The sequence below is a fragment of the Crocuta crocuta genome, unplaced genomic scaffold (genome assembly GCF_008692635.1).
Source record: "Crocuta crocuta isolate KB4526 unplaced genomic scaffold, BGI_CrCroc_1.0 scaffold299, whole genome shotgun sequence".
Taxonomy (NCBI): domain Eukaryota; kingdom Metazoa; phylum Chordata; class Mammalia; order Carnivora; family Hyaenidae; genus Crocuta; species Crocuta crocuta.
Window position 1 is genome coordinate 1,381,398 of NW_027532747.1, and position 10,662 is coordinate 1,392,059.

The 10,662-nt window shown below is 62.7% G+C and overlaps 1 protein-coding gene across 1 annotated transcript in view; it reads right to left on the bottom strand.

Moving 5' to 3' along the window:
* Positions 1-10,662, bottom strand: part of TPRA1 (transmembrane protein adipocyte associated 1) — a 15,341-nt gene that overhangs the window by 4,154 nt on the left and 525 nt on the right. The window contains exons 2-3 of the mRNA XM_077780904.1: positions 3,448-3,589; positions 2,116-2,248 (exon numbers count right to left, since the gene is read on the bottom strand). Of these exons, the coding sequence (XP_077637030.1) occupies positions 2,116-2,248; positions 3,448-3,572 (258 nt within the window). The 5' untranslated portion in view covers positions 3,573-3,589. The remainder of the gene's footprint in view (positions 1-2,115; positions 2,249-3,447; positions 3,590-10,662) is intronic.

Below are 10,662 nucleotides of genomic sequence, written 5' to 3' on the forward strand. Positions count from 1 at the left end.
ACCCAGGCAGGCTGCAGGGACTGGGCTGTAACGCAGGGCTGGGCATTCAGCATGTGCCATTCCCTGATTTGGGGATGGGGTGGGGGGAACCCAGGGGAGCCTAGTGAAAGGCACACCCACGACCTTGACCTCGGGTGCAGCCACTGGGAAAGGAAGCTTGTCAGTTTCTCAGTCCCTACTTCCCTCCAGCCTCAGTGAGTTTAACTGTGGTTTTCGGATACATACGAACAGGACAGTCCAGGTACAGGGATGCCTGGGTGGCCCCGTCAGGTAAGCGTCAGAATCATGGCTTCCACTCGGGTCGTGATCTCGCGGTTCATGGGTTTGAGCCCCAAGTCCGGCTCTGTGCGGACAGTGAGGGGCCTGCTTGGGATTCTCTCTCCCTTTCTCTCCACCCCTCCCCACTTCCCGCCGCACACAAACATGTGCTCTATCTCTCTCTCTCTCAAAATAAACAAACCTGAGAAAAAGAAGAACCCAGATACAGACACAGTCTTTCCTTTGTGCCACAAAACTGTGTCAAAGCCTTGGGAAGGCTGACACCCATTACGGGCACACTGCCGTGCGCCTACTGTATCCCAGGCTCCCACTGGGCTAGAGCTATGCGCACTGTCTTCTCCGGTGCTCACAGGAGTGCCCCAAGGTAAGGCAGATCCAGCACACATGTGAGAAGGAGGGCACTGAGGCAGAGAGGCCGAGCCGCCGGTCCAAGGTCATTCAGCACAGCTGGGGTTCAGAGGTAGCCTGAGCTGACTCACCACTGTCTCCTGAGCTTTCTAGAACAGAGTCCCCAGGAATAAGAGGGCGGGGCTGAGTCCCCTGTCACTGCCTCGTGTTCCTGGGCACTGGCCCTGGGTCCCTTCTGCCTGCCTGCTCCCCCAGAGAGGGCATCGGTAAGTGATGCCGTAAGTAAGTGCTTTGCTGTTGAATAAACACAGTACCGAGTCAGAGAGGCAGCGGGAGACCACAGAAAGCAGGCCTCAATGCCCACCCCTGCCCACCACCGCCTCACAGAGGAGGGGGCTCCAGTCAGCCTGCAGCCCTTGGGGCCTCCACCAACAGCCTCCAGGGTTCCCCCCAGCCTCCCCTGCGCCTGCCTGCCCGCTGGCAACTTCTCTGCCTGGGAAGCTCTGAGCCAGGCCATAAAGAGGGGGAGCAGGGAGCCACTCAGCTCTCAGGTAGTGGCAGCAAAGAGGCAGAGAAATGCGAGGATTCCAGTCAGTTGGGCCTGAGCCCTGAAGGATGTGAGCTAGACAGCCAGCACCTGGGGCCCGCACCTGGGGCCCACACCTGGAACTCGCACCTGGAACCCGCACCTGGGGCCCACACCTGGAACCCACACCTGGGGCCCACACCTGGAACTCACACCTGGAACCCGCACATGGAACCTGCACCTGGAACTCGCACCTGGAACCCACACCTGGAACCCGCACCTGGGGCCCACACCTGGAACCCGCACCTGGGGCCGCCTTCTCAACCACAGACAGCCCTGCTACCTCTCCCGTGGCGGCCCACCACACCAAGACCACTGATGAGAATTCAGGTTTGCCCCACAGCCAGGAAGTCTGCTCCAAAGGGGTCTCACAGTGTGTGTGGATGGATGGATGGATGGACAGACAGACAGATGGAGGTTGCCGTGGGCATTCCCCCCCACCCCCCGAGTATCTCTTCTCCTTCTCTCTACCAACAATTCCCCACTTTTCTCTCAGGGACTGACACACTTTTCAGTCCACACGGTCTGGCTGAGTTGACCCCACACCCCAGCTCCAAAGCGTCCCTTCCCTGCTAGTCACAGCGGCTGGCTCGGGGACACACAGGGACCCAAGGTGGGCTGGTCAGAGGGACTTCCCGGCCCCCCAGCGCCGCCAGTCAGGAAGCCCTCCTGCGCTGGCACTGGCAGGGTGTTGGCTCGCAGCTGCTCCTGTATCTCTGACACCAGGCAGGGAGCGCGCGTCCCGATAAGGCCAGAGGAGGGCAGAGATGCAGAGACACAGCGGCCTGATGACACGCGCTAATCCTCTGCATCCAGGCCCGTCCGGAGCCGGCTTTCCTTCCGGAGGCCGTGAGGAATTCCCTCTTTCCCCGCCGCTAAGGTTGGGGTTGGGTTGAACTCACCAGGATATAGAAAGTGATAAAAATGGGGCTGGAGGTGACACGGATCTTGGCCCGAGCGAACGGAAGCTTCCAAAGCAGGAAGATGAAGAACAGCACGTTGGGGACGAGCAGCAGAAGGTCCCAGTATCGGACCCTGCAGGTGGGTACCGAGCCAGCTGCCAGGGAGGGCTCTGCCCACCCCCCCCCAGCGCAGCCCGTCACACGCACGCCTGCACGGCCTGCCTGGGGCACCCTCCCCATGCACACCCTGTCTCATGCACGCACGCACGCACGGCCTGACTGGGGCACCCTCCCCACGCACACCCTGTCGCACACACGCACGCACGGCCTGTCCGGGGCACCCTCCCCATGCACACCCTGTCTCATGCACGCACGCACGCACGGCCTGTCCGGGGCACCCTCCCCATGCACACCCTGTCTCATGCACGCACGCACGCACGGCCTGTCCGGGGCACCCTCCCCATGCACACCCTGTCTCATGCACGCACGCACGCACGGCCTGTCCGGGGCACCCTCCCCATGCACACCCTGTCTCATGCACGCACGCACGCACGGCCTGTCCGGGGCACCCTCCCCATGCACACCCTGTCTCATGCACGCACGCACGCACGGCCTGTCCGGGGCACCCTCCCCATGCACACCCTGTCTCATGCACGCACGCACGCACGGCCTGTCCGGGGCACCCTCCCCATGCACACCCTGTCTCATGCACGCACGCACGCACGGCCTGTCCGGGGCACCCTCCCCATGCACACCCTGTCTCATGCACGCACGCACGCACGGCCTGTCCGGGGCACCCTCCCCACGCACACCCTGTCGCACACACGCACGCACGGCCTGTCCGGGGCACCCTCCCCACGCACACCCTGTCACACACACGCACGCACGGCCTGCCCGGGGCACCCTCCCCATGCACACCCTGTCGCACGCACGCACGCACGGCCTGCCCGGGGCACCCTCCCCATGCACACCCTGTCTCATGCACGCACGCATGCACGGCCTGACTGGGGCACCCTCCCCACGCACACCCTGTCGCACACACGCACGCATGGCCTGACCGGGGCACCCTCCCCACGCACACCCTGTCGCACACACGCACGCACGGCCTGCCCGGGGCACCCTCCCCATGCACACTCTGTCTCATGCACGCATGCACGGCCTGTCCAGGGCACCCTCCCCACGCACACCATCGCACGCACGGCCTGCCTGGGGCACCCCTCCCCATGCACACCCTGTCACATGCACGCACACACGACCTGCCCGGGGCACCCTCCCCACGCACACCCTGTCGCACACACGCACGGCCTGCCCAGCAGGGCCGCAGGGCCTCACCTGGAGGTGGCGATATCCTCGTACAGCAGCAGCAGACAGCGGTGCGGCACGCTGATGTTGGGCGCCACCGGCGGGGGCGGGGCCGTGCTCCCGTTGGCCCCCGTCGCCTCCTCCAGGGCGTCCATCCCGCCAGCGGCTGGCCCTGCGGGAGGGAGCGAGAGCCCCCACGTGAGCAGGCAGGGCCGTGTGGGCCTGGGTCTCTGGTCCCAGCAGGCGGAGGGCACGGGCCGCAGCACAAGCCCCACGCAGGCACCCGGTGTCGCTGACAGCTGAGTGCCACCCCAGGGAGAGCCTTGCCATGAGGCTGGCACAGCCGGGCAAGCTACTCGGCGTGACCTCGGTTCAGCCCCCCAACCCGGGGCCCCGGGAACAGACAGACAGCAGGAGGGCTGGGAGCCAGGGCTCCCGTCCGCTCCGTGCCGGGTGCTGCCCCTGCAGTGCGGGCAGCGGCGTCCACCCCGTGAGGCCGAGTAGGTGACTCAGGCGCCTNGCCACACACGCGCGGCCCCGGGAGTCCGCGAGCCGCGCTTCCTCCCTCCGCACAGATGTAGGGTCGACCTCGAGGCGGTCACACGGCCACCGAACGCCAGAGGGGGGCATCAGGCACACCTCGGCGGACCACAGCCCTGCCCCCTGTAAAGGCAGATGCAACCCCGGGGGACGCGCGCTGTGCCGGGAAGATGCGCACGAGCTGTCCAGGTGGAGAAGGGGAGGGAAGGGGAGGGGAGGGGAGGGGAGAGGAGGCCCTGCAGAGGGCGTTGCTGGGGGAAACGGGGCAGGGGGGCCCACAGCCAAGCTCCTCCGAATGACAGGTAAGGCTGCAGCCTGGAGGTGCCTGACTAGCTCCGCTGGTTTAGGTCCGACTTCAGCTCAGATCTCACAGTTCCTGAGTTCGAGCCCCATGTCGGGATCGCTGCTGTCGGCGCAGAGCCCAGTTCGGATCTTCTGTCTCCCTCTCTCTCTGCCCCTCCCCTGCCCATGTGTGCGCGCTCTCTCTCTCTCTCAAAAATAAATCAATATTTTTAAAAATCTAAAAAGGAAAGAAAAGAGTCTAGCCCTGGAAGACAGCAGAGCTGCTGACCTAGGACCCTGGGGGCCACCCTGGAGGAGGTGGGCTCCCAGGTCCCAGGGCTCTCTGGCAGGAGCAGAGCTGCTGGCCTGTGCTGTTGGCAGCAGGGGTGACCTCAGGGAGCTCAGGGGACCCAGGGCCTGTGAGCGAGGTGTGGCCCGGGCTCCAGGACATAACAGATGCTTGCACTAAAACGAAGACTTGACCAGACAGGGCCTCATGACCTGATGTCGCCACTTCTGGCTACAGTTAAAACAGCGCAGGCTAGCAACAGCCCGAGTGCCCGCCATCAGCGGTATGTGGCGTTCGCATAAGCCGCGGAACAGAAAGAACGGTAACACGAAAGGGCCCCACCGATACGGGGCCAGGACGCGCTGTGGGACCCCGCGCACAGAAGTGGGTGAGGGTCACCTTTGTGGAGGACGGAGAGCATGGTGGGGGGGGAGAAACACCGGCTTCCGGCGCTCGGTCTGGGGGCAGGTCCACAGGCGTGCTCACCGCGTCATAATTCACTGGGTCGCCCACCTAGGATGTGTGTGCTTTTCTGCACAGGTTACACAGGAAGTTTTCAAAAATTAGAAAGACGCGTTCTGTTCACACACCGAGAGCGCAGGTCTCACTCGGCGAGGGGCAGCCCAGGACGCTTCGCCCTGTTAGCAAGAATCGGGGGCCGCGAACGACGACGGGCCAAAGGCACGGCTGGAGGGGATACGGGGACATGGCTGCCACCCATCCAGGCCGTGCAGTGCGAGCACTGCCTCTGGCTGAAAGGGAGGGGGCCGGAGGCAGGTGCGCTGAGACCGTCTCCCTCCATCCTCTGGGATCACTTCTCCATTGGCAACTTCCCAGGAGGGAAGACCTATGCCCGACACACAGTAGGTCCAAAGAAAGGGAGAATTCTCCATGCATTCTTCCACCCGCAGCCGCAGCAGCGCCTAGTGCGAGCCAGGGAGGCATCTAGGTGCGCGGCCACCCTTCCCCTTCATTCTAGAAGGGGAAGCACCAGCCGGCATGAACACCGTGTTAAGAAGCAAACTTCTAGAGACAAACACTAGGGAGAAGACGGAGGAGTGGAATGGAATGACGGGTGACACCGTAGAGACCGCCAGCGTCCCCGGCATCCACCCTCCCCTTTAGCACTGCAGCCCGTGGCTCACACATGGCTTCCCAGAACAATGGCTGTTCTCTGAGCTTCCCTTGCCACAGGCGGTGGCCCCACGACCAAGCTTTATCCAATCGGAAACGAGCAGTTAATTTAATGAGTTTGTCAATTGCAGGCCAGGCACTTCTCCTTTCCTACTGCCTGGAATAGGGATGTGGTGGCAGGAGCAACAGCAGCCGTCTAACGCCATGAGACGGAAGCCATGGCTTGAGGAGGGAGTTGTAAGAAAAAGCATCTGGGTCCCAGACCCAATGGGCCTGGGCAGCAGGCACGCAGACCTCATGCAATAGGCAGGAGTCATCTTCTGTTTTCTTGTCTGGACCTTTGTTTCAACAGCTAAGACAGAATCCCAATGAATATAAAGAGGTGCTGTTTCGGACCGGGTTGTCAGGGCGATATCTGCACTAGATCTAAATAACTGAGAAGCAACCAGACTTGGAAAAATCCGGACAAAGAGCATACCTGGGAGACAACAATGAACGCCAACGCCACGAGATACACACAGGCTTGGCCTGTCCAAAGGGCAAAAAGCTGGCCAGTGTGGCCGGAGGGGAGATCAGATAGGCCGGCGGGCCGGTCACAGGGGACCCTGTGGCCACGTGCAATGCGATTTCATTCTAAATGCAGTGAGGAGGGTGTCACGATGGCCGGTGACGGGGTCCCCTTTCCCTGAGGAGAGGACGGCTGAAGCTGCCGTGGGAAATGGATGGGAGCAGGGGCAGGGCGGGGCCCCGGGAGGGCGGGGCGGGGTGNCGACCTGACCGGCCCACGGACCCACGGAGGGAACGAGGGAAGAGAGCAAGGACGCGGTGGCTTCTGGCCTGAGCCACTGGCTAACTGGCAACGGCAAGGCCAATGCTGTTCACGTGCTCCCTTCTCCGTGGCTGTCAGGTGCTCTTCCTTCCCAGGCCCCCCTCCCCGGGCCGCAGGCTGAGTCTCAGGCCCCGCAGGCCACTGGCTTCGGGGGCGGGGCGGGGTGGAATGTACCAGGCACCTGAGCAGCGTGCAGGGGTGCCCCGGTCGGATAAAAGGGACAGTGGGGGCAGGGTGCTGAGATTTTTCACGGACGGGGCCAAGGCGGCCACACGTCCCGCAATGTGGGACAGTCCACCAAACGAGCCATCGCCCTTCCCTTTGCCAACAGCGCCCCGAAGGTGGGAGGCTCTGGTCAAAGTCAAGAAGGGCGTCCTTCGGGGCGCCTGGGTGGCTTAGTCGGTTAAGCGTCCGACTTTCGCTTAGGTCATGATCTCGCGGTTCGTGGGTTCGAGCCCCGCGTCGGGCTCTGTGCTGACTGCCAGCTCAGAGCCTGGAGCCTGTTTCAGAGTCTGTATCTCCCTCTCTCTCTGACCCTCCCCTGCTCACGCTGTCTCTCTCTCCTAGAAATAAATAAAAATATTAAAAAAAAAAATAAAAAAAACAGAAAAAAAGAAGGGCGTCCTCCTTGCCATTGGCTAGTTGAGGCCAGGGCACGTGATTGGGAGGAGGGGTGTGCCGCCCCGCCCCCCCAAGACTTCTCGTGACCTGAGATGATGACTTTTTTTTTAAAATATTTTTTTAAAATTTATTTCTAGGAGAGAGGGAGAGGCAGCGTGAGCAGGGGAGGGTCAGAGAGAGAGGGAGTCACAGACTCTGAAACAGGCTCCAGGCTCCGAGCTGGCAGTCAGCCCAGAGCCCGACGCGGGGCTTGAACCCACGAACCGCGAGATCATGACCTAGGCGAAAGTCGGACGCTTAACCGACTAAGCCACCCAGGCACCCCTGATGATGACTTTTAAGTGACTGCAGTTGAAGGAGGGAGGTTCTGCAGCCCCTCCGCCCCACTCACCACTCCCTGTGGAGCAGATTTCTAGTCTCAGCAGCCCGACACCAGCTCTGGCCGAGGACTCAGGGTGTCGAGCAGCCCAGGGAGGGCCAAGTGCCCGGCAGCCACAGAGAAGCGGAGCGTCCCCTTGTGAAGGGGTGGGGATCCCAGTCCCCAGTGGGGACGAACCGAGGCCAAGGAGCAAGAAGAGCCAGACAGAGAGTCTGAAGAGGGAAGGCGTCTCTTGGTGTTGCCTGTCCAGCACCCCGTTTTCCTGGCGGGAAGCCTCAGTTTCCCCGGTCTCTGTCCAGGAAGTGTCGGTACAGCTGACTCCACCCCTTCATGGCTCAGAGGAACATGCACGGGATCTAAGCCCGGCCGGTTGGGACGCTCCGCTGCCCTGACCAAAGCGAATCTTCCCCAAGACTCTCGCTGTAACCGTAGGAACAGACAGGCTCTTGGCTAAACGCCGTGAGCCAGAGCTGTACCGCTTTGACCTTGCACGTGGCTCCCCACCTAAGAGTAGAGCCAGCTTCGAGGAATGCAGAGCTGAGAGACGGACGGGAATACAGCCAGGAGACAGAACAGCCTCACGAGAGTCCCTGGATCCAGCCACACCTGAAGTTCGTCCCACCCCTGGACTTTCTGTCGCGTTATAAAGCCAACAAATTCTCTCTCTGCTTAGGTCTGGTTGAGTCTGATTTCTCGAATTTCCTACCCAAAACCTTCACACGTTACGGAGCTGGGCAGATGTGGGTTGCACTTCTGGCCCTGCGATGTCCTTGCTATGTGACTCTGGGTACGTCATTTCTCCTGAGTGTCACGGGCACAATGATACCCAACAACGTTGCTCTGAGGACCAGACAAGAACAGAGAGGTAAATGCTCACAAGAGGTCACACGAGGTAGCTGCTCCCCCTCGGCCCCTGAGGAGGGCTTTGGGGGGAGTTCCAAGTCCGAGGGCCCCTTTCAAAGCGCCGCTGGCTACGGGGTCTGGAGTCATGAAGAGTATCGGCCGCTCTCCCCCGACCAGGGCCCCTGGACTCGGCCACACAGCACGGACCACTCGCTGAGCCCTCCCAGCCCCGCGAGGGAACAGTTACCCCCACTGTACAAAGCCCGGGGCCAGCGAGCTCCCTTGCCCAGGCCCGCAAATGGCAACTTGCCCAGCGCCCCTCCCCGGGCCTGGGTTCCTCCACCTACAGACGGAGGCTTCGTCTAGAGCTGTGTTTCTCAGACCCGGAGGGCTGCGCCCCTGCGGATTCTGATCCGCGGGCCGGGGCCCGGCCGTGACAGTCCTCCTGGCTAACACGGTCCCAGCTGGGGCAGGGCCGCTCCAGACTGCCACTCCGTGCGGACGCTTACGAAGTAGCTGAAGGACTGATGACAGATGAAACGGCGGTGCCTGCTGGAGACACAGGGCTTTACGCGCGCTGGCACGCTTAACTGTCACAGCAGCCTCTCAACCAGAGGGGGCTGTTCGGTACCCATTGTACGGAGGGGGAAAGGAGAGGCACATGGGGTGAATCACTGGCTCTACGTTCTCCTCCCCCGACCACGGGCGAGCTCCTGGCCTCGGAGGCAGAAGTCTTGGTGGTGACAGAAAAGGAAGGGGGGTCTGCCGGCTCAGGGGGGTCTTCCTCTCCCGGGACGGGGGAGAGGAAGTGGGGGAAGCCGGCTGAGGGCAGGGGGCGTAGGGAGCCCAGCCCGGAGGGACAGCGAGGGCGTTCTCAGAGGACGTCTGGGGTGCTGAGTGACCTCTCTGGACCAGGGAAACTGGGACAGCCTGTTTCTCCCACCTGGGAGGGACTTTCCTGACCTTGTTAAGGTTCCAGAGGCCTCCATCCCCTCCCTCCTCTGTGGCCAGCCTACGGGGCAGGACGCCAGGCTGGCTCTAGCCATGCAGTGCCGGACCTGCTATGAGCCCCTGGACGGCCTCTTGCCTTCTCTGGGCCTCGGTTTTCCCAACTGTGCATTGGGATTGACCAGGGCTCGATGGAAAACCCTAAGGAAGACAGAAAGCCCTGAGCCAAAGAGAGAGGCTGTACTTCGTAGTTGCTCGAACGCCCCTCAGTGCTTCTGACGCCTGGAGCTTCTAAACCCAGGAACCAAAACAAAATAAGAAGGTTCCGGAGGACAGAGGCCAACTCCTTACCTTTCATTCTTGGGGGTGGGGGGTGGGGAGGTGGACACTGTCTGAGACGCACTGCTAGCAGCCCAGGCAGGAACCCGAGGGGGAAGGGGAGCCCCGGGCCTGTCCCTCATCCTTCAAGGGCCAACCTGATATGGCCCCTGCGTGTGACTCTGCCTGATTCCCTTCCATTCTCTAGCCCCTGGCTTCCACCCTGTTTTTCAAACTGCTAAGCTTCCTCCTACCCCAGGGCCTTGGTACTTGCTGCTGTCCTGCATCATCACTTCCTCTGAGCGCTCCTGGCCCGCCCTGTGTGCTCTTTACAGCAGTGCCTTTGCAGTGGCCCTAGCTGGTGTTTGTGTGTTTACTGGCTGCCCGGCCCAGGCGTGCTCGTGACCCGTCCCCTAGAATAGCGCCTGGCATGCAGTAAGTTCTCAACAAAACTAGACACTGCGGACAGATGAATCTCCACCACGGTGCCGCCGAGCCCTTCTGGGGAGCTGGAGAAGGCTCGCCGGGGAGGACCCCACAGCCCGGCCCTGCTGGAGGCAGGAGGCAAAGTCACCCTGTACCCCCTTCCTCCCGTCCCGGGGAAGCAGTCTCTGACCCCCCCAGACGGTCCCACGTGCGGGGCCACTTGGCCTAGGTCTCCCCCTACACGGCCTCGAGCCACGGGGTCCCCCAGCCCTGTCCAACGGCCCCCGGGCCCTGGGCAGCCGTGTGAGTGCTCACTCCCCCTCCCGGGGGGCTCGGCCGTCCCATCCCGTCTACGCCCCCCCCCAGCTCCCCCCCCCTCGTCCCCTGAGTCCTCAACCAGGGGCCCCTGACCCTCTGAGACGTCCCCAAGGGGGTCCTCTGAGGCTGTGCCCTGAGCGGGAAGGGGTCATTCCGGGAGGAAGGGGCGGCGACAGGTGGGCCCCAGGTCCAGCTGTGGGGATGGGGGTGGGGGTCCCGACCGGCTCCCCGCTCTCCCGCAGCTGTCGCGAGGAGTCACCGTGAGCACCCGGGCTCTGGGGGCTCCCGGCCGGAGGGAGGCTGTAGGTGGGTGGGGCG